The sequence below is a fragment of the Podarcis erhardii genome (genome assembly GCF_964252035.2).
Source record: "Podarcis erhardii genome assembly, chromosome: 1".
NCBI classification, from domain to species: Eukaryota; Metazoa; Chordata; class Lepidosauria; order Squamata; family Lacertidae; genus Podarcis; species Podarcis erhardii.
The window spans coordinates 83,755,337-83,778,994 of NC_138497.1; the positions used below are offsets into that span (position 1 = coordinate 83,755,337).

Sequence of the window (23,658 nt, forward strand, 5' to 3'; positions counted from 1 at the left end):
GGACAATTAAGGAGTGGAAAGGCATCTAACTTGAAGCAGGATGAGGCAGCGTAAGTAGTAGAGGCTGCTGGAGGGCACTCTGTTGCATGCATGTTTCCTTGGAAGACAGTGTGGAGAGATGGGCTGATTGGCTGAGAAGTTTATCTGGGCTGAGCTAGTGGAGGGAAAGTCTTCTTCAATAAGCTGGTCTGTGGTGTGTGTGTGTGTGTGTTATGAGTGGGACAAAATGTTGAGGCAAGTGTTTGGGGAGATGGGAGGTAGGGCAGGTTCTGGATGTTTCCTAGAGAAAAGCCAGCAAGGTAAAGTTGTACAGTGGATTGTAACTCTTCCAGTGCTGAGTTCTCTCGGTGGTGGGAGCAGAGTTGCCAACACATCTGTGATTTGTCATACTGGGCAGCACTGGCGATGTGGATTCTTGTTTGGGTGCTCGAGTAGAAGCAGAGATGTTTTTATTTTTTAAAAAAATCTACCCAAGGTGAGATGTCATTGCTGGATTCCTGGATTCTTCTGTTGCTATGCAAGATTTTTCTTTGAACCTCTGGGGCATAGTCGACCTGTGTATAAACAAGGGGCAAGGGTGTTTATCATGCTTTGCCCACTGTGATGAGTTAAACAAAAAACAAAAAAAAGGTTGAGAATGCCTGAGGGCCTGCTAGGATGTCAACAAGGCTGTGCATGCTTAGAGCAGGGGAGCCCTGGCTTCCAGCAACAGAAGGCTGAGCATTTAAAGCACATTCCTCTCACCCCCCCAAGGAGTCCTGGGAACTGTAGCTTGTTAAGGGTGCTGGGAATTGTAGCTTGGTAGCCCTGAGCTTTAAATGTGCATTAAATGTGCATGGTTGCAGGGCTTGTGTGACTGTCTGATGAGTAGCAATTAAACAGGTGGTGCTTTCTTGGTGTGGAAATGTAAAAGCAGAGGAACTCTGCCATGGGGGGTGGGGGTGGGGAATGGAAGTGAGGATTTTGTTTTCCTCCTGGCAAGACTCCCATGCTACTACATATTTTTTGTTAGCAGGAGTTCTGGACTTGGGACAGGACTGAGCAGCTCTAGGGAATTTTGGTGTTTGTAATTTAGGGTGTCATTACGGCTTTGGGTCCCCCACCCAAACATGAAGTGCATTACTGTTTTGAAACCCAGGTCTGCACCCCCACCCCATTTCTTGCATTTGTGGTTTTGTAAGCTGATGATCTGACCCACTCACATCTCCCTAGGATGATGAGAGCTGTGGGGATTTTATGGTCGCTTACACAACGTATCTTTAAAGCACGTGGCTCACCCCTCCCCTCAAGATGTAATTTGTTAATGGTGCTGAGAACTGTAACTCTTAGGGGGAAACTACAGTTCTCAGGAATCTTGGGCAAGGGAAGAATATGTTATAAATGTGCTTTAAATGTATGGTGTGTGTATAGCCTTTTGTACATGGTGATAGCTTGCCTAGAATACCAAGGAAATGCAGGCCAGCCCTATCATGAGGCGGCCACCTCAGGCAGCAGGTGCTGAGGGTCAAGGGGCAGTGTTGAAGTGTTGGAGATTGAAGCTGTGTGTGCCACTCAGCCTGTCCTGCGCTCCTTAAGGTAGAGGACACCACCCCATGGACCAGACTGCCCATTTGGCTACTGTACATGAAGTGTATGTCTGTGTGTGCACCATCTTGTCCTTTGCCTCAGGCAGCAAAATGTCTTGGATCAGCCCCAGAGATGCCAAGTTGCTCCCAAGATCGAGGGGGCCCAGCGCATGCCATGTGCACATGACATCACATGTGCAACACGTGTGTGTGTGATGTCACATGCATCACACACATGCATGTGACATCCCGCACGCAGTGCAATGCGACATCACATCATCTGGAGGAGGCCGAGCGCTCTGGAGGAGCCAGCCACCAAAGCTGTGCTATACTTGGCTCCACACTCAGCCTTCTCCAGACTGAGGGGAGCCGAAGGGGCATGAGTTGGTATGATGGGGAGCTCAGTTGATGAAGTATTCAGAGATTTCGGCCAGGAAACTTCATGTGACACTGCATGTGACAAGGTAGGCAGCCTTGACTTGAACTTCACCACAGCTCTGACCTCACTAAGGTATTTGGCCTTAGCTACTCCTAGTAAAAGTTGGTGCTGGAATTCCACTGTTCCTTCTTGCCTGGCGGAGGGGGAAAGTCCCTCTTGACTGTCTCTGCTTCTGGGCACAAATAAGCAAAGTAGCTTCACATGTCTTGTGACAGCTACCCCTCAGGAAGGGAAATGTTGTCACTCTGTTACTCTGCCTGGTCCCATTTGATGCATGGCAGGTTGCAGCCACATTACCTGACTTACATTCCTAGGACTGGTGTGTGTGTGTGTGTGTGTGTGTGTGTGTGTGTGTGTGTGACACCCACCCTTACCTGTTGCTACCAGGAATCTGTCTCTTTGGTTTCTCATGTGAGGGGTGCTGGGGGAGTGTCTGTTGGGTGATTGGAGGGAAAATGGCAGGAAATAACCCATAAGTGCAGCCTCGCAACATATTTATCAATTTTTCTTCTCACAGCTGCATTCTTTTCTCTTTCAAAACAGCCCCCCCTTTAAAACAAATATGTTTTGATAATCTGTCTGTATGGTGCTACTGGCAAAGCGCTATGTACAGTGCATGTGCAGCCTCACTACGTACGGTGCATGCATCGTAAGTAGCAATGCCGCACATGCACCCTACATAGCGACGTCCCGCCCCGGGTGTCACAATGCCTTCATTCGCCCCTGCCTTGGATTCTACCTTTACTATTTCCATGTTGGCCTTCTTGTGTGGAGATTAAGGCCATTAAAGCACCCATCCTATGGATACGCTCTTGAGAGTAAACTCCAGTGAATGCCATGTGACTTCCTTTTGAAGAAGTGTGAAATAGCATTTCACTGCACAATTTGTCTCAATGTAAAGTCTGATGACGCAATCCTTATGTTTATTACAGGACGGCACACATTTGTATCAGTGGTGTCACTGATGACTGTGCTTTGCAGTTTGAGTCAGGGATGCCCCACTGAGGCCGGACCGACATGTGCAGAGGAACTGCCCAATGCCATCTCCATTATCAGTCGCTTGAAGAAATGCCTGAGGGATCTTTACAAGACCTTAGTGGTATGTAAAAGAATGAATCACCTGCTTTCTGTGTCACTTCCTTCCTTTGTCTCTAAAGGACCTTTCCTTCCACTCGGCTAAGAGTAATAATAATAATAATAATAATAATAATAATAATAATTTATTATTTATACCCCGCCCATCTGGCTGGGCCTCCCCAGCCACTCTGGGCGGCTTCCATAGAAACCAAAAATACAGTAAAATCACACGTTAAAAACTTCCCTGAACAGGGCTGCCTTAAGATGTCTTCTGAATGTCAGGTAGTTGTTTATCGCTTTGACATCTGCTGGAAGGGCGTTCCACAGGGCGGGCGCCACTACCGAGAAGGCCCTCTGCCTGGCAATGAGGGAACCGCCAGAAGGCCCTCGGCTATAATTCAGTAGAATTTAGTAGAGCCATTCCAGATGTTGAAAATTGTGGGGCCTGCAAAGAAATGTGCTTTGGTAAACTGGACCAGCTCAGCCATGAGTTACTGGCATTGTTGGCAGATGTTGAGGGCTAGAGTGTCAGCTGAAAGAGATCCAAATATTTTGGTTCGACTGGAATCGCTGACTAAAATTATGTAAAATCTAATATTTAGTTGGCTTAATGCTGCTGGCCATGCACTCCTGTGTTTCCGAGCAGCAGGCAGTATCCTGTGTGGTGCACGTGACTTCCAGGGCAGGATCAGTACCAATTTGTCCTACATTTCAGCAGCAGCAGCAGCATCTAGATACTAAGAATGATCTCAGGTTTTTGAGTCATCATGCATAAGTAGCCAAAACATCCACGCACAAGAGGGAGGTATCAACAGCCCCATGTTTTGCAGAAGCAAAACTAATAATATTTCGGGGAGTAAATTAAGGGGGTTTAACCTTCCTCCAAATTGCTAAGTGAGGACTGAACATGCTCAGTTAGTATGGAATCCTGGCTATTGAGTTGGGGGGGGTACAAAATACTTAGTGGGAATAGGAATGGCTTGGAGTGGTTGGAACCTTGAACAGAAGCATGTCACACAGCAACATTTTGTTGTAGGTCTCCCTTGTACCTGATTTCCAGTATACAAAGTTCTTCTTATTCCCACATTCTGCAGTCATTAGGACATCAGCAATGGAAGGTCAGGCATGATCTGAAGCATGTGGGACTTGCTTTCAAGTGAATGTGTTCAGGATTGGACTGACAGCCTTTAAGCTTTGTACCTCGAACTTCCCACTACAATCTTGTGTGATGGGCCATTATTTTCCCACTCTTACAATTCATAGCCTTGGAAGGAAACAAGAGGTTATTGGGTTCAGTCCTCTTTCACAACTCCCATCTGTTTCCACCTCCAGCCTATCAATCTGTAGAATCTACAGTGAGTTATTTTGGAGAACAAATAGCTCCACTTCAGATGATTCAAAAGAAAAACACAAACCACAAGCTGCAAAGGATGGCAGTTCTGCTACCCTAGTAAACATTCCTTCTTGACTCTACTAGAGATGATGAATCAGATCCTAAATATAAGTAAAGTCCCTTCACCCTTATTGCATTTGTGGGATGGTGACTCCTTTAACACCCTTATTGGTCTACAGGTGAATTGTTGAGTCCAGACCACAGGCAACTCTGCTGACAGGACTGCACTGGCTCTCAACATTTTACTAAAGTTTGTGTGTGGGGGTATAGGAATACTAAGTTGTAATAAAATCTTTCAGCTGTTTCAGCAGAGGAGGGGAAGCACACCAAATTTCATAATAGTAGAAATAGTTTCAAATGCTTGAAAGACAAATAATATATAACTTATTTTTCACAATTAAAATTGGTTTGGCCAGTTCCGGAATCCAAGTTTTGTTTTGTTTTTCAAATTTGCAGGACGATGGTTATGGAGGCAGAGAGCTCAGAGGACCTGTGTGCATCATGAGAAACAATGGCATTATGGCCCAGCCCACCGACCTGGTAAGGAGCAAGTGTGTGTAGGGCAGGAATGGGCAAATCTGTCAATTTTGGTTTTTCCTACTTTTTCATTATATTATTTCAGTATTATGTTCCGTTCTCCACATTTCCACATCAATTTGCAATTTCTTTTTAAACAACTTTGCCTAATATACTTTTTTTTTGCAAAGCAGAACAGTGGTACCTCAGGTTACATATGCTTCAGGTTACATACGCTTCAGGTTACAGACTCCGCTAACCCAGAAATAGTACCTTGGGTTAAGAACTTTGCTTCAGGATAAGAACAAAAATCGTGCTCTGGCGGCGTGGTAGCAGCAGGAGGCTCCATTAGCTAAAGTGGTGCTTCAAGTTAAGAACAGTTTCTGGTTAAGAACAGACCTCTGGAACGAATTAAGTACTTAACCCGAGGTACCACTGTATATATTTCAAAGCAGATGGAGAAAAGTTTTCCTCCCTTTCTCATAGCACTAGAATGCACTGACATCCAAATAAGCTGAATGTTGGAAGATTTAGGAGAGATAAAATAAAGTAATTCTTCATAAAGCATATAGTTAAATTTTGGAACTTCCTCACCCGGGAGGCAGTGATGGCCCCCCAATCTGGATGGTTTTAAGAGAGGATAAGGCAGATTCATGGAGGTTAAGGCTATCAATGATGGCTCTGCTCTGCCTCCTCAGTTGGAGGTAGCAATACTTCTGAATACCGGGGGAAATGCTCTTGCACTCAGAGGCTGCTTGTAGGTTTCCCACAGGCATCTAGTTGGCCACTGTGAGAGCAGGATGCTAGACTAGATGGGCTCAGGACAAAGTTTAGGGATACCAGTTTCAACAGGAGGTAAGAATTTGGTAGTTTCATAGAAAAGAGTATCTGAATGGGTGTTGCATGTTTTGTCCTGTTGTGGAGGCAAAAAACATACAGTCGTACCTTGGATCCCGAACGCCTTGATACTCAGACGTTTTGGCTCCTGAACACCGCAAACCCAGAAGTGACTGTTCTGGTTTGTGAATGTTCTTTGGAACCCAAATGTCTGATGTCCATGGCTTCTGATTGACTGCAGAAGCTTCCTGCAGCCAATCGGAAGCCGTGCTTTGGTTTCCGAACATTTTGGAAGTCGAACGGACTTCCGGAACAGATTGCCTTCAACCTCCAAGGTACGACTCAACTTTCCAAAACTCTGTCTTCTACACCCCGGTTAACAGCACGGTACCTCAGCCCTGTCCTGAATCTGAGAGTTCTAACAAACCATGAACACTGCACTTAACATTTCTGAAATATACTCAGAGTCGCAAAGTGATTTCATGCTCTTTATTCAGCTCATAGTGGTGAGGAGGAATGAATGAAAGTCCCCTCAAAGTATCTGCTTTATATACATTATTTACACAATGGGCTGCACATGATTGGCTAATTCCGGGATTCTACTGTAAGCCAATCAGGTTGTGGATTCACTTCTATCTGGAGCATGATTGGGTGGTTCCTGCCAACCAATCATACTGCTGCATTGTTCTGGGACCAATCAGACTGCTGCGTTCTGAATCCTATTGTTCTAGGACCAATCAGACTGCTGCCTTTTGGATCCTATTGTTCTAGGACCATTCAGACTGCTGTGGTTTGGATCCTATTCGACTCAGTACATAACAATTTCCAGAATGCAATCTGGCCATCTTTGCACGTTTTACACAGAGCTGCTTAAATAGACTACTCAGTAAAGGTGTTTATCTTTCTTGTATGACAGGGCACCATTGACACGAGACTGTGTCAGTACACAAAGTGCTTCCAGCATTATGCAGGCATCATCAGACCAATTGCCGGCAGACTGAGACCCAACATCCATAGGCAAACTGAATATTGCCAGAAGTACCTCAACCAGCTGGAAAACACTGTCAAGAAAATGAAGGTAAAAGAGCCGCTCCTTCGGGGCTTGCTTGTAAAACAAGCATTCCACAGTTGTTATATGATGCTCCCAGGATAACAACCTGTAGTTACATTAAACATCCCATTCCAAGGTGTTTCTTCCACAGATAGATGCGGATGATCAAGAGTTGGGCAGGCTTCCTATGTTTCTCTGTGGGACTGGGAATGCCACCCCGTTGTGTTGCAACTCCCCCCCCCCCCTTTTCCTGGCAAATGTGACAGGAGTATCTTTCCCCAGCAAGAATACAAAGTAATGGACGAAATGCCTACTGAATTTCTGCCTTTTAGCTGTTAATTGGACTAGAGTTCTGCCTGAGAAATGATGGGCACCCCCATTTGCCCATTACCGTCATCCTGAAAAGAGAAACCTTACTTTTGGGTCCTAACTGATTCTTTAAACTTGTAAATGTTACAGGTGCACATAATGGAAATCTTCAATATTCAGATTTTTTATGTTAATTTTTTAAAAAAAGAATCATGTGGGAAGAATCTCAAATAGATTTCCTAGTTTATTAATCTGATTGCGAGACCCAACAGTCCCATATGTGGAGCATAGGAGCCAACTCCTAGCAACTGAGGTCCCTTTGCTCCCCCAATAAAATATTTGAGGGGTTTCCCCCAAAAAGTTAATGAACATTACCATTCAAATGGTGCACCGTGTCTTGTGATCAATTATGCTGGGCGGGGCTTACATGGACCCCCCCCCATTTATTTAAGTTGGCATTCCTGATGTGGAATGCTCTCCTCCTTCAGTTGCATGTGCCATTGCATACTGAACATGCTGCATTTGTATGGTTGTGCTTCAACATTTGACTCAGGTTCTTCATGCCTTTTATTTCCAGCTGCTGCCCACAGCCCCATGTTCTGCTGATTCCTGCAGAATCTCCTGGACTTTCACTGATCAATGGGACGAGCTCACTAAAGGAACCCGCCTCGCCCAGGAGCTGCTGGAGTATTTGGAGCACCTCAAATTTTCCTGCAGCTGAGATGACAAGTGCACATTCATGTGCCTACTCCGAACCATGGACTGAGTAGGTACATCATGATTGCCTCAGCCTCCATATGTATGATTTGACCTTCGCTCAGAAGGTGGGATGTAGAGATGCCGCGAGGCTCTTCGCAAGAAGAGGGAAAGTGCCTACGTGTGTGTGCAGGAGGCGTTCTATGTACAAGCACTACTCTATACAAAACTGGGTCTCAAAGTGCGTGTCTGTGTACGGGAGGCAGCAGTGCAGTCATGCATCTTGAAGTGCAGAAACTCATCATTGCAGCCCCAATATCTATAGCCTGCAAGAAGAGTCCACATACGCACATACCCAAAGGTCATCAGTACCCAACAGTAGTTTAGTGGTCCCTTTTGAAGCACAGTCAGTCTTCATGGTCACTCCCTATAGAACTCCCTAAAGAACAAACATGAATTTTTGACCAGATGTTACAGCTTCAATACAAAGCCAGCTTTTTCCTCATTCCCCCCTCCTCCTGTTTCATTGTGGAATCAAACACTGGCTCACAATTTTGTGACATTTTGATTGGCAATAGCAAAACGACTCTGGAAATATATTTTTTTAGGTTGCAGTTAAAGCCTTAGCCATGCATATTCATTTTGCAACCCACCTCTTCCTTTGCTTATTTGGTGGGTTTCTCCTTGAGAAAAACTTATTTATTTGGAATGTGAGGGACTGGCAAATAGCACCCCAGGAGATATCATCATCTCTGCTGGGGCACCTGTTTTGCTAAGCATTTTCAGAGGGTTAATTAGATTCACTGTTGGTCATTTGTTGTTAATATTCTTAGCTTACCATTTAATGATGCTTTAATGATTTGATTGTATACTACTGTACTATGATTTTTTAATGAGCTGGTGTCATATAATTATATTGCACACCACTATTATAGATATATATGTATATTTATGAGTTATAGATATTTTTATAAATAAAATAAAGTAGAATTTCTTAGTCATAAAGCTGAGATGTTAAATGTTAAAAGCGGTGGAGATTTCAAGCAATGGATTTGAAGTAACCGATTTCAAGCCACAGATTTGCTTAACAGATTTCATGTAACAATCTTCAGCCACCAACTTCTACTGCCAATAGACAATGAGGACATTATACATTTGGTATGTGTCAACAAATGATTGGTTAATTAAGGCCACGGTATGCTGCAATTGGCTATGTTACCCTCATGAATCCGGTGCATGGCCCTATTGGCTACGAACTGGTTAACCTATTTATGTATGATGATAATAAATTAATAATAATAATATTAATAATGTATTATATTTTTATTGTAATATCTTGTATAATATGAAGTTGAACATTGTGTAATATCAGTTTTTTAAAAACAAATAAATAAATAAATCAACTGAAGTATGTTTAAAGAGATATCCAGCTGTGATGTCGGGAGTCTGAAATTTTTTAATAAGCTCAAATGCTTTTCTATGTGTCTGACTCCAGGAATATAACACTTTTTCCATTAGAAAATGATATGTGCTCCCTTCATTCTGGGGTCATTTGTCCACCTTTGGTCTCCACCTTACACTCAGCTCTCACCTGTGGCTCCTAGAAGCTGTCACCATGTGACACTGGCCACACACTGGGAATCCCTTTGACTGGCCGGCTAAACCAGATGAAAGTAGTTGATGGGTTTCAAACCCTTGGTGAGTTAGGGACTTGCCCTGCCTGCAAAGACAAGCTCCAGGTAGATTGAGCGGATGAGACCAATAGCAGGTTCAACAGTCAAGAAGGCAGGTTTTTTGAAGTGAGGGTCAGGTCAGGTCAGGTAGCCAGCCCATCTAGGAGAAGGAAAACTCTAATCCTCAGCCTCAGCTGCCTCGCGGGATATCTTCAGGAGAAGAAAAGGCTTAGGTATAAAGCCTACACAAATCAGGAGCAGAGTCCCTAAGATGGTTGGATGGTGCCTTGTACACTTCTTTCCAGCAACTCCTGCAGCCAAACTGGTGCCAAACGTATTGCTCTGCTTTCCTTTGGATCACATCAGTAAGGCCAAGGCTTGTTGTCTGGGCAGCCAAGGCCCCCCATATACACTGCCCAGGCTTGCTCTTTGTGGAGGTCACTTTGGTGCTGCTAACACTGCAGTTTGACTTCGCCGTTGGAGGCACACTCCATTTTCTCTTGAGATAGATGGATGCCAATGACAACTCATCTAATTCTGAGATGAATTGGGGGGATGCAGGAAGATTTCTAAATTAGCATCCTTAACAAGGGATGGCCTATGAAAGATAGGCTAAAGAAGCCTCCCTGCATTTTCACAACCCTTTCTAGAGCAAGTGGCTCACTAGTCATGCTCTCCACTCCAGGAGTCCTCATCAGAGGAGGAAATAGCAATCGTGGAAGGGAACTATATGGAGCAAGAGGTGGAGTTAGGTAGCAGCAAGGCCAAACCAGGCCAGTCAAGCCTTACAGCATTCCAGCTGCCACCATATCTGATAGACTGATAGCTGAGCCACTTCCAAGCCTGAAAGACCACAGGCACATGAGGCTACAAGACCTGGCAGTGCTCTTGACCATAGACTGTGGACCTTGGACCTTGGTTTCTGGTCCATCCCGTATGTGTGCTCTGACTCCTGACATCCTTGTGTCCTGAAGCAAGGAAAAGTGTAAGGGGCTCTCCCCCCCCCCATTTTTGGCTCTGGGTTGTCCTTTTTTGCCCCAGCTCTGCCCATTATGGGCATGCAGGCCATGACACAATCCGCTGAGGGCATGTAGCTAGTGGTGGTAGGTTCCCTTCCTTGGTCTGGAGAATCATTTAATTGGCTGAGCCTCCACTTGCAGCCTAAGGCAACACAACACAGGCACACTTCTGCCTCAGACATGGCAGTAACACAGTCCCATGAGCCAATATAGTTTCGCTTTATTCCTTATGAAGGCGAAATGGAAGAGGCTGAATGGTTTGTTGTAGTGGTTACATGGGGAAAAGGAGGAGGAGGAGGAGGAGGAGGAGGACCTCTTGACAGAGGAGATCTCTTTTCCAGCCTTCTGCATAAATGGGAACAGGTGGATTGCTCAGTGATGCAAAGGAAGGACAAAAAAACAAAAACAAAACAAAACAAAAAAAAACAACAACAGAAAAATGACAAGGGGGAGGGAAACCAGCTTTTTTTTTTAAAAAAAAGGCATAGGAATGGGAGGATAAAATTATAACGCAAAAGAATAAAACGGGAGGAAATACCAAAGGAACATGTTACAGCCACTTGCACAAGGCTTCATGTGTAAACAGTGAGGGTTGAACCGGGGCAATCCTGTGGGTGTCTGGCAGAAGCTGACAGGAGCAAGGAGGAGAATGTTATGCTGCCTGTGGGTTGTTGATGCGCCCCATGAAGACTGGGAACCCATTATCCCTCATGACTGCAACAAGGAAGGGCTGAGACACTTCAAAGATATTGGCTGTGCGTGCCAGGGAGACAACTGTGGCAGCCGCCGCTTCCACTCCTTCCTCGCTGATTTCCAGCACAGCCCTGTGGTGAGCACTGGACACGGCCACTTCTTTATCCGTGGAGATCTCACACAGATCGGCATCATAGAAAAAGCCAAAATCTGAAAGAGAAGGTTGGATTAAATGCATAAAGATAATATCGGATGAAACCTGAACTCTCTTCTCCTTTGGCTGGAAATGGGCTTCAAAGCAGAGCTAGGTTGGCCTCAGTCCAGTATATCAGAAGGAGCGTCTCCACCCCCATTGTTCTACCCGGACACTGATGTCCAGCACTGAGGGCCTTCTGGTGGTTCCCTCACTGCGAGAAGCCAAGTTACAGGGAACCAGGCAGAGGGCCTTCTCGGTAGTGCCGCCTTCCCTGTGGAACACCCTCCCATCAGATGTCAAAGAGAACAACAACTACCAGACTTTTAGAAGACATCTGAAGGCAGCCCTGTTTAGGGAAGCTTTTAATGTTTGATGTATTATGGTATTTTAATATTTTGTTGGAAGCCGCCCAGAATGGCTGGGGAAGCCCAGCCAGATGGGAGGGTATAAATAAATTGTTGTTGTTGTTGTTGTTGTTGTTGAAGAGATCCCGGTACATGCCTGCAAACATTGTAGTACTTCCAAGGCAACGCTTTCCCACAATTAGCTAGAGGTAGAATTAAAATGGAGGTGCCATATAGCATTCAATAGTGTTATATTAACCATATTAACCAGCAGTGCCCTTCCCCAAGGAAAAGATATTCTTATAATGTTGACTTAGAAGTATTTTCCAGTCAGCAAAAGTCTCCAGCAACATTAATTTAAAGCTTCCCTTTTGCAGGTTTAGCCCAATTTATTTCTTCTTGTTTTAGCATGGGTAGGGAATTAGCCGCTCTGAGCCCGGCCTTGGCTGGGGAGGGCGGGGTATAAATAAAAAATTGTTATTATTATTATAGGGAATTAGTGATGCATGTCTCCTGAATTAGCCAGATTCTGTTCGTGTGTGTGTGTGTGTGTGCATGTGAGAGAGAACTGGTTTCCTTCAGTTATTACTTTCCCCTCTTATTTCTTTATTAGCACCACATCACTATTTCACACACACAAACACAGAACACGCCAAGAGGAAAAGACGTTGGCTAATCTAGAAGCAGACACAAGAATCTTTAAAAGGCATCGTGCTTTGCTTAGCCACACCGGATAGGTTGGCACGGCAATTCTTTTACAGCAAATAAATGGTAGCAAATCAGGCCTGTGGGGAGAAGAAAGGACAGAAGGACAATACTGTTAATACATTGAAGTTGGTAGCTTCCAGCTGAGGCATTTATTGTGCAATAACTATGCCCTGTGAACTCATGTTTAATGGAGGGCTCAAATGACATGGTTATTGTCCTGTAACCACCACCCATGTTTTCCCAGTGCTGCTTCCATCTGTTTTTCTTATCCCAAGAAATCTAGTTTGGGGAGAAGGAATGGAGTAGAAGCACTATCTCTCTGCAGTTGAGGACACTTAAAGCCGTGCAGCCAGTCCTGCTCTGTGAACAATGGTGTGAAATCAGCTTCTTCCTGGGCTTGAGTCAATTAAATATACTGGTGACAGGGTGGTGGAGTGTGGGGGTTAGCGTTTCTTTCTATCACTGACATAACCTATCCTTCATGCTAAGGAGCAATGCTTCTTTGCCTTTAGCTCATTTCTCCTCTCTCCAGCTTTATTTTTCTTACCCATCTCCCCAATTATGTTCATGAGGTTTTGGGAAGTGTCCGCCTTGAATCTGGGTAGGTACACCACGGTAGGCTTGAAATGGGTGCTCTCCAGCTTGGTCATCACTGACTTGAAGACAACTGCACTGAGGCGCTCCTCCACCTCGGTGAGATTTTGAGTTATGGAGCGGGGCATGATGATGACCAGGCTCATGTTGTTAGACAGCTGCAGTCGGCCAACCTAGCAAATTAAACACCATCAGTCTCCTGCCTTTCTCCCATATTCTCATGCACCCTGCTATAGAGGAGCACCCCATTTTTCCAATGCTGTATTGGTCGAAACACAAGATTCCCCACACCGTTCAAACGAGATCTATTTGAAACTATATCTACATACTGTAAGTATCTGGTATGGTCCAGTGCTTTTTACAATCTAAAAAAACCCACACAAAACCAGATGCAGCTTCTGAACTCATCTCACAATGAACAACTCACTGGGCAATCAGCACCACTTGTTGAGAAGGTTGTGAGATCCTTTTACAAAAATGGCTGAATTTAACAGCCAGATGCACTGACCCATTGCACCACCTGGAGAGTAAGCCATCTATGTGGTTTCCATACATATATATATATGGTATATAGTTGTTGTTGCTGTTTAGTCATTTAGTCGTGTCCGACTCTTCGTGACCCCATGGACCCAAGATCCAGGCTTGGGGCAACTCCCCCACAGATATTTAAAATCACAAAATATGAAGCAAAATAAAGCATGGGAATATAGGCTGCTGGACCTTTAAAATATGCCCCTCCAAATGAGTTCCAAAATGTACTCTTAAAAGTTTCTTCCCAAAGTTCCCCCTTTCCCCCCAGCAGAGGAAAAGACCACATGTTTGGCAGGGTAAAAAAATTTCTTTACTTACAAACTCTCCAAAGGTCAGATTCATGAGCTTCAGAAAAGTCGCACAGGCAGTAAAGCTTAGCTTAGTTACAAAGTGGTGAAAGTTCCTAAATTATTGGTATAGAAACTCAAGAGTGGCTTGGCTAGTGAGAGCCATGCAGCTAAGCTGGAGCAACCAGCTCAAACCTCTTCAGATGTGGCAGAGACAATAGACTTGCTTACTGATTTCCTCCCAAGGCAAGGGGAAATGACCTAGAAGAAACATGGTAGGACTCCTTCCACCATGGCATTAAACCCTTCATGCATTGACTTAAGCATGTTGCTTAGGTTTTATACAAACCAGAATTGGGGAGAAACTGTGGCTTATATTCAGACCAATATGGTATAGCTCTAATTTGCTGCTTTCCATTTTTCTTCCTCCTCCCCCCTCTCCCTTTTTATATTTGGAAAAGAAGAAAGGGTTTTGTGTGGGCTCAACAGAGTAAAGTTAGCACACACACAAAAATCATAAAACGGTTAGTTATATAAGGAACACTAAGCCTGTTTGGTGTTCATTCTCCTGTTGGATATGGGGTGCATGTTTTGTGTGGTGGTGGCTTTTTGGATGACTGCAATATATTTGTTCTGTATTGTTTTAATTGTTATTTAATTGAACTGTATTTTTGTGTTTTATTTTCTGTTCTACAAATTGCTATGGGACTTCCACCAGCTGTGAGAAGCAATTGACAAATCAAACTAGCCTACGTCTTTACAGATGCGACCCAGTTCAACAGCAGGAGCAACTGTTCAAGGAGAAACCCAAGACAGGCACAAGATAGTCAATCTCGTGGGACCACCAAAGAACAGGAATGCCTTAGGAGCTGAGGGTATAAGATCATCCCTGCACTGCAAGTTTCAGCAAGTGTGAAACCAGTTTAAGAAACCTGGAAACTGTAGTTTTGCTAGAAACAAAAGCAATTCTTACCACCTTAGAACTGCAGTTCCCAAGGTTCTTGAATGGGAGTGCTAAACATTAAGCCAAGCTGATACTAGTTTTTGCTTCTATAGGTATGTTCATTGCATTAATAATTATTTTTTTAATATATTGCTTTCTTTGTTGCAAGCCATCCTTACTAGAGTGTATCAACCAGGTCTTAGAAATTGAAAATGTAAGCCTCTCCCAATCCTCATAGGCATTACCTTAGCCTGCAGGCTGTGGTCAATGAAGGAGGCCATTGGGTATTTCTTACTCATCATCATTTGAACATTGATGGGAGCTAAGCCTGGGCGGTAGAATTTTGCCTTCTTTGTGTCTTTTACTACAAACATTTCCTTCCACTTGGCTGAAAAGATGAAGAGCTTGGATCAGCTTATTGAGGCATAAACACCAGAAGAGCTCTGCTTGAATCCAACTAAAAAGTACACATTACACATTGGCCAACCATAGGCCTCCAGGAAGCCTTGCAAGCACGACATAAAGACATTATGCCTAGTGGCTATCACCACCACCAGCACCATTTATATGCTGCTTTTCCCCAGACAGAGGTTTACAGTTAAAACTACAAAAACACAAATATTCCATCCCCATGTCTTGTCGCAGTGAGTTCCACAGCTTAACTATGTGCTTTTTGTCTTTCCCAAGTTTCCTGCTAAGAAGTTTTGTTGGATGACCACATGTCTAGTATCATGAGAATCCACCCTATCATCAGGTTGCAGAGTAAGTTATGTATTTTTGAAGACTGAAAGAAAAAGACACCATATCTCATATTTAATTAATCCACAATCTAAACTTGCACCTGTAAGGGTGATGCTAAAGAAAGTCCCTGAAGTTTCCTACTCACTCCTCTTTATATGTTTCGCAACCTGGCATTGATGAAGCACAGTTCTGTCCCTACTAGAGTCACAGCTTGCCTGTCCCAGCCAAATACTGGCTGCTTCCAGAATGGATTTGTGCTCTCCAAGCACCATTGTTACTAATTGTTATGGAGCAGGAAGGATCTACACTACTCCCCCCCATATATATATATATATATATATATATATATATATATATATATATAATTTTATTTTCCTCTCCAGCTAGTATTTTTGTTTGGGTATGCATACAGTGAGGATTCTGGCTGCAGGAGTGTCAAGAGCCCAGCATGTCTACATCCATTGTGTGGGATAAGGGCGAATAAGTCATTTGCCCTGCATCAACCATCATATTCCTGTTGCTGGCTTCACTGCCTTCCACTTGTAGGGAGACCTTTCTACCAGTGGAGGCTCCCTGTGCAGTTAAGAATCATAGAAGATGGGGGCTATATGTAGCCCATCTTCTTTCCCATCAGTCACACTTGTATTGCGTGTGGGCTTTGTATTTCTACATCATATATATCGATTTTTGTTGAGACAAGTCAACCAATGGGAGGTCTCTTGAAATTTAAAGTGATATAAAAGCTCAATAATGGTCGAACCTCGAGACATGCCATGGTGTGGGGAAAGGGGGGCTAACTGGAATCTGCCTGGGGACCAGTGTTTCAGGAATTGAGTGCCAAAGGGTAGGGAAGCCAAACTGGCTTTGGGTGAGCAGTCTCTCTGGATCAGACATTGGGGGACAGAAGGCCCTAGAACCTTCCTACTTACAGTAGAAGTAGACAGCATTAAGGAGTATCATCTTGGCATCAGAATCCAGCTCATTCACAATCTTCTTGATCTTCTTGTTAGTACTTTGGCTCACCCAACTATTGATGTCCGCCACATCCTGGTTGCTGTTATTAGTAAGGTGAGCCAGTTTGGTTTTATAGAACATCCTTGTCAGGTTGCGGAAATCGTTTTCCAAGGGGAGAGCTGCTCATGAAGAAAAAACCAGAGACAGAAAAATACTCCCTTGAGACATACTTCTTGCTCTTGTGGGTTATCTTGAGAGGACTTCTTAACCCATGCTAAACACCAGATGGCTCTCATGGCTGTGGAACACTTGAACATTTTCAGTAGTGGCAGATATGGTGGTATTGCAGAGCTGCCTTCCTGGCATTGCTGCTGCTGCTTATCTGGATGGGGTTTGTGCGCAGGGCAGTGGTGGGGTCAAGGGTGCAAGGTTGCACCTGCAGGACCGCTAATCCAGCAGCTTCGCTGTTGCACCTGCATTGTCACAACCTTCAATGGTCATGCTGGTGCACATGTGTTGCCCCAATCTTGCTACCCTACCTCACCCTGCTAAGTAGCGATCAGGGCTGCCTTAAGCATATGCGGTGCCAGGGTGCAAAAATCTGCCCGGCACCTCCCTGCCTTCTGGACGGAGCTGCTGCGGCCAGAGCTTAGTTGGATGCTGGGTATTGGTGACAGGGAGGGGGTTACAAATCAAATGAAATGGCCAGGGACTCCGCTGAGCCAATTTCTTTGTCGCCTGCATTGCCCTCCCTGCTCATATGTTGCCCTCCGTCTCCAGCAAGGCACCTAAAATTTGGGAGGCAGAGAAAGGGAAGGAGGGAAGTTAAGGCTGGTGGCCACTGGGCACCCAAGTGGCAAGCCTCTGCGGGCGGCTTGCGAAAGCCTGTCCGGGGACCCTGAGTGCCCGCTCACTTTGGTCTTGTGGCACCTTAAGACTTTGATGACGACTCTGCCGTCAGACGCTGGGCAGGAAGGTTGGGGGTTGGGGTGGAGAGCCGCCCGCAGCAGAAGACGGGTGGACTCTTCCCCGGACTCAACTCTCGGGCCCCGGACTCTTGACTTGGCACCCCTGATAGCCTGGCACCCGGGTGCCCCACACCCCTAGCACTTATGGGTAAGATGCCCTGGTAGCGATGCCAGTGCCAGGATAGCAGCTCTTCACTACCACACATGCCCCTCCTGAACATGTTCCCACCATGTTTTCACAGGTCAGTCAGCCATACATTTAAAAGACATAAATTGGTAGTTGACAACCATAACTAATTTAAACATGAAGTTCTATGCTCATGGATTTTTTTTAAAGGTTCGTGTGAGTGGGGGTGTTACATAGGAATTGGCTAGCCATATAATTTCCTGTAGCTAAAATCTGGTCAAGAGCAGCAGGTATTAACTAGGATCCTGCTCACAGATCCATCTGTTACAACCTTCTGGTCTCACGAATGTTCATTATTTCTGCTCTACTGTCACACTTCATATTGCAGGGTTGAGATGTGCACCAGGACAGACTCAAATCAAGCTTATTAGCACTGCAGTAGGGGGATGCTTTAGCCCGGAGACTGGTAACCACAAGAGATTGAATATCTAATGTAAACAGTTTGGGGAATTCAAACTGTTTAAAAAATGGGTAAAGGACCCCTGGACAGTTAAGCCCAGTCAAAGGCGACTATGGGATGCAGCGCTCATCTCTCTTTTCAGGCTGAGGGAGGTGGCGTTTCCAGGTCATGTGGCTAGCTTGACTAAACCACTTCCGGCACAACAGGACACCGTGACAAGTGCCAGAGCCCATGGAAACGCCATTTACCTTCCTGCTGCAGTGGTACCTATTTATCTATTTGCACTGGTGTGCTTTTGAACTGCTAGGTTGGCAGAAGCTGGGACAGAGCAATGGGAGCTAACCACTGTCAAGCAGATTCAAACCACCAACCTTCTGATCAGCAAGTCAAAGAGGCTCAGTGGTTTAGACCACAGCACCACCCGCATCCCTTTAATTCAGCTATAATCCATAAATGGAAATATGGAGAACATTTCAGTTATGTTCCACAGCTATAAAACCAATTTCCACAGATGTTTTCTGTTTTGAGACACACATCCGTTAGTGTGACTAAGATTTTACCTGAAAGAAGATGATGCATGGGAAAAGATGGTGTATGGGAATCTTGAACCTGATAGTTTACTCACCTGGTTGGAAAAACATTGCATTGGCGGAGGTCAAGGCCTCTGATTTCTGGAGACTCTCTAGTGCTCTATGGACACATGTGAATCCTTCAGGATAAAAGAGCAGCCTCTCAAGACGGTCCTTGGTTTGATTGCAGGTGCCTGGATGGCAAAGACAGGGTTGTGAGGAGCAGGTATCTGTCATTGCATAGGCCATGGCTTCCCTTAGTTTGGTGAGGAATTTATTAAGGAGTGAGTGACAACCTGCCCCACAACACCAACAGGACCAGGAAGAGAGCAGGGTGACTCAAGGGAAAGTGGGGTGCTGACCATTGGTTATGTGCCCTCTAGCCCTGACCTATCACTGACCCAAGGAAGCGTTTGCCAAGCTGTGCTGAGCTGAGGCATTCATTGTTGCTTTTTGTAATACACGCTGGCACTTTTGGTTTGAGTGATGGAGCACGTAAGGAGGAAAGTGGGGACAATGAATTGAATAAATAATAATATATGAGGGGCTGGAGGTCCACCAGGTGAAGCTGAGAAGGAAAGGACATGCTGAAGCTCTGGGAACACCATTTAGGGAAATAATAATAATATTAAATCACTTGGCTGGCATGTGCTGCAGTTGCTCCTTGCCAGAGGAGCAATCATGCTGTACTTTATACATCTTGATATATGCCCGTTTTTCTACACGGAGATTATTTCCATGCAGGAAAAAAAATTATCAGATGCAGAGGTCTTAAGACTGAAGTGATGATGTGCACACCTGAAGGTAGGTATGGCCTTACCCAGCAATAGGTTGGAGAGCATCACTGCGACACTGAAGGGTGAAAAGATCAAGTTAGAGCCAGGCTTCTCATGTAGGATTGCTGCTTTATAGAACTCCACAGAAAATTCAGTTAGAGCCTCAAACAACTTCTTTTCATCCTCTGTAGTGGCACGAGCGCACGTGGCCCATGGATTAATGCGTGGCTGGCACTGTTTGGATGTGCAAGGGGTACTTGCCGTTGCCTCTGCTGTTGTTGGTATTCTTGTGGCTGGCTCTGTTGTGTTTGTGGTCCCAGCAGGCATCTCTGGGTCATCCAGACATTCCTTGACACCAACCTCAGAGACTCTTGACTGTTTACATTCATTGCCCTCTGCTCCCCCATCTCTTTTGTTAGATGCAACTTCCAAATGAGTAGCTTCCTTTTGCTCATGGCTCCCTTCGTTTTCTCTCTCGCCTCCTTCTTCCAGCTTCACTGTAGCATTATCTTCATTCTCAACTGGAATCCCCTGTCAAATAGTGTTAGCAATATACCATAATAGATGATGATTTAAAAATGCCATTTCAAATACTGCTTGATATATAAAAATATGTCTAAGAGGTATACAGGAAGCTAAAACAACAACAAATGTGACAAAAATACACAATGCAATATTAATACAAATTACTAATAAATCTATTCTTCCCTTCTTTTGACACAGCTCCCCACCCAATGCCTCTCAGCTTCCTGACTCTTACCCAGGACTCCACCCATCCACCCTCACTCTCACCCAGGGCCCAAACAAACTCACAAATCACCCCCAAAATCTCCCCCCAAAGAGGGTTTATCACCCCCCTAGTTCCACCCTCTAAGGTTGCTTTTACTGGCAGGCACCAGGGTTGATGGAGCTGCCACACGCTGCCCACAGCTGTGTAGCTTGGTTCAACTCTGTACAAAATGTGTTCGAAATCACTATTGTACTGTTACACGCTATCTCAATCTCTGAGCGGAGGGCAATTCTAGGCATTCCAGGGTGGGTGCTTGCCCAGGTTTTGGTTTCCTTGGAATGAAGGCCAGCAGAGCCGAAGATGGGGCAGGAGGAGGGGCTCACAGCATTAACTCCCTAACTGATCTTGCTTCAACATTAGGTTCCCAGGTGAGCCCCAGAGCCCAGCACCAAGCAAACATGTATCTGAAACATGTCTCTGTCTCTCTACCTTCTTGCTCAGCTCACACACAACTACTCTTCCATTGTTCTTCTAACCACCAGCCAGGTGGAAAAGGGAAAGGCCCATCCATTTGCCCTAGGCAGTGAGCAGCTTCTTTGATAATACTAATGAGTGTACTTAAGCTAAGGCTTACAGTTGGCTAATTAGAACAGAACAGCTTGGACTACTGCAATGTGCTCTGTGTGGAGCTACCTTTGAAGGTGACCCGGAAACTGCAATTAATCCAGAATGTGGCAGCTAGACTGGGGAGTGGCATAACACCAGTCCTGAGAGATCTGCATTGGCTCCCAGAACGTATCCAAGCACAATTCAAAGTGTTGGTGCTGACCTTTAAAGCCCTAAACGGCCTTGGTCCTGTATACCTGAAGGAGCGTCTCCATCCCCATCATTCATCCCGGACACTGAGGTCCTGTGCCAAGGGCCTTCTGGCGGTTCCCTCACTGCGAAAAGCCAAGTTACAGGAATCCAGGCAGAAGGCCTTCTCGGTAGTGGCACGCCCTCCCACCAGATGTCAAAGAGAAAAACAACTACCAAACTTTTAGAAGACATATGAAGACAGAGCTGTTTAGGGAAGCTTTTAATGTTTGATGTATTTCTGTATTTTAATATTAGGCTGGAAGCCGCCCAGAGTGGCTGGGGAAGCCCAGCCAGATGGGCGGGTATAAATAATAAATTATTATTATTATTATTATTATTATTATTATTATTATTATTATAATATCAGAGCTAACCCTTAATGGATACAGGTCCCCAGGAGTTGGAAGGGACTAAAGGCATCATACACACACACACACACACACACACACACACACACACACACACACACACCAACTCACAACAGTACTTAGACCATAAATCAATGTTCTTTTGGGTGTTGCAACTAATAAATGTGCTTCGTATTCAAATAGAAATAGAGTCTGGATCAGCTCTAGCAGCCAGGGCACTCTTGTCTTTTGTTGGAGATTGTGGTGGTGGAATTGTATATCAGAGCTACCCCAGAGGTACCTTAATCATGCTCATGGCATTTAGATTAATTACTGAAAAGATATGTAAGAGTACAGCTGAGAGAGACTAGAAAGCTGAGTGTTAAAATTCAATAACTAAGGTACAAATCTCTAATGCAAAGCAAAAAATTAAAAATAAATCCCGATTAGCATTCTCAGACAACAACTAAAATCTAAACTAAACAGGGAGCAAAGGTGAAAGAAGTAATTCCCAGCAAAAGGCCACTTCCAAATATTCATAGGATTAATAGTCACACCTGAGAGTCCTGAAGGTTAAGGATCTTGCTGAGGGGGCGCCATGTTCCGGTTTCCTTGTTGTTGCTGCTTCTCGTGGTCTGGGTTGGCTCTTCCGTAACCTCAGGACCCTGAAACGAAGGACAATGTGCTTGAGGTTGCAGTGGATCACTTGATGAAGATGTCTGCCGAAAGTTCGGCAGCTGTGAAAAAGGGGGAAATTCCATGCTGGGGATCATTAGGAAATGAAATAAAAATAAAAATGTTTATAGCACAATGCCATTATAGAAATCTGTGGTTTGACTTCATTTGGAATACCATGTACAGTTCTGGTCCCCTCTCCTCGAAAAGGATACTGTTGACTTGGAAAAAGTTCAGAAAAGGGCAACTGAAATGATAAAGGAGATGGAGTGACTCCAGTCTGAAGAAACATTGCAGCTTCCAGGACTTTTTAGTTTGGAGAAAAGGTGAGTAAGAGGTAGCATGATAGAAGTTTATAATATTATTATGCATGGTATGGAGAAATATTTCTTTCTCTCTCTGGTAACACTAGAACTTGTAGACATATAACCAAGCTGAATGTTGGCAGATTCAGGGCAGATAAAAGAAAGTACTTTTTCATTACGGAATTTGCTCCTGCAGTGTCCTGGACTTCACTGCTAGATGATGAACTTGAACTTGGACTCAGAATGCATAAAACTGAGTGGAAGGAAAGCAAAGTTTAAAAAAACACAGCAGATGAATTACTTGGCTAAGAATGAGCTGAGATTATCCAAGAAGAGACACCCGTCCCCATCTTCTTTTTGAAAACAGGGTAAGCATAGCCCTTAGGGCGGAAAGCAGCACACATCTCAGGACTAGGCAAGCAAATGGGAATTCCTCCAAGTGAGTTGGACCTGTGAGGTTTGTTCATGCTGGCACTGGTGTCTCCATGTGCTGGGAGATGGAGGTGGAGTCAGTGCTGGCTCAGTATCCAACTTACTGTAAGGACCTCCCCAGAAGGCAGAGTTTTCTAACTGACAGGAGGAGGTGACGGTGGCTACACTTTAGGGAGTTCATGACTAGAGGTGTCTGAAAACACAGGGGTGTAACACCTCTCTGTCAACCTGCTTGGACTCTTCCCAGTATCCAGCTCCTGACTCCATTGATCACTGGCCCCCTCCTCTGGCTCAGATATTTTTTGGAGGCCCAATTTCACTTCCCCCAACCTTCTAGGATCCTCCTCTGAGCCATCAACCTCTCACTCTCTCCTCAGGATCTGACCATCCCTTCCATGACATCTCCATAGGGCTCTTGACACCCAGGAGCCAGTGATGGCCACCAGTTTGAATATTACTTACACCCTGCCTATCTGACTGGGATGCCCCATCCACTCGGGCCAGCTTCCAAAAGAATACAGAGGTACCTCGGGTTACAGACGCTTCAGGTTACAGACTCCGCTAACCCAGAAATAGTACCTCGGGTTAAGAACTTTGCTTCAGGATGAGAACAGAAATTGCACGACAGTGGCATGGTGGCAATGGGAGGCCCCATTAGCTAAAGTGGTACCTGGGGTTCAGAACAGTTTCAGGTTAAGGACGGACCTCCGGAATGAATTAAGTTCTTAACCCGAAGTACCACTGTATAAAAACACAGTGAAATATTGGACATTAAAACTCCCTTATAGAGGGCTACCTTCAAATATCTTCAAGAAAGTTGTATAGTTGTTTAATTCTTTGACATC

The 23,658-nt window shown here is 44.8% G+C and overlaps 2 protein-coding genes across 9 annotated transcripts in view; one reads left to right on the forward strand and one right to left on the reverse strand.

Moving 5' to 3' along the window:
• On the forward strand, window positions 1-11,004 carry LOC309351056 (uncharacterized protein). 2 transcript variants are annotated; one of them, XM_081878379.1, is made up of 5 exons: window positions 1-50; window positions 2,937-3,103; window positions 4,931-5,014; window positions 6,744-6,905; window positions 7,765-11,004. In XM_081878379.1, exons 1-5 carry the CDS (start codon window positions 41-43, stop codon window positions 7,906-7,908), a joined length of 567 nt encoding a protein of 188 aa, XP_081734505.1. In that variant the 5' UTR covers window positions 1-40; the 3' UTR covers window positions 7,909-11,004. The 2 variants fall into 2 exon arrangements, with proteins under 2 accessions (XP_081734505.1, XP_081734504.1); XM_081878378.1 differs by lacking the exon at window positions 1-50 and having other exon boundaries at window positions 2,863-3,103.
• SERPING1 (serpin family G member 1) overlaps window positions 10,776-23,658 on the reverse strand; it is an 18,801-nt gene continuing 5,918 nt past the window's right edge. For 6 of the 7 annotated variants that reach the window (XM_081877480.1, XM_081877482.1, XM_081877481.1 and 3 more), the window contains 7 exons: window positions 21,959-22,066; window positions 19,511-19,997; window positions 18,747-18,884; window positions 16,542-16,745; window positions 15,117-15,259; window positions 13,064-13,283; window positions 10,776-11,478 (listed from right to left, as the gene is read on the reverse strand). In XM_081877480.1, the coding sequence (XP_081733606.1) occupies window positions 11,228-11,478; window positions 13,064-13,283; window positions 15,117-15,259; window positions 16,542-16,745; window positions 18,747-18,884; window positions 19,511-19,997; window positions 21,959-22,066 (1,551 nt within the window). In that variant the 3' untranslated portion in view covers window positions 10,776-11,227. The remainder of the gene's footprint in view (window positions 11,479-13,063; window positions 13,284-15,116; window positions 15,260-16,541; window positions 16,746-18,746; window positions 18,885-19,510; window positions 19,998-21,958; window positions 22,067-23,658) is intronic. The other variant, XM_081877486.1, reaches the window with a different exon arrangement.

Coding starts and splice junctions, on each gene's coding strand:
- LOC309351056 (XM_081878378.1), top strand. CDS start 2,924: ATGTTTATTACAGGACGGCACACATTTGTATCAGTGGTGTCACTGATG. Junction 5,015..6,743: donor TGGCCCAGCCCACCGACCTG/GTAAGGAGCAAG, acceptor CTTGTATGACAG/GGCACCATTGACACGAGACT. Junction 6,906..7,764: donor ACACTGTCAAGAAAATGAAG/GTAAAAGAGCCG, acceptor TTTTATTTCCAG/CTGCTGCCCACAGCCCCATG.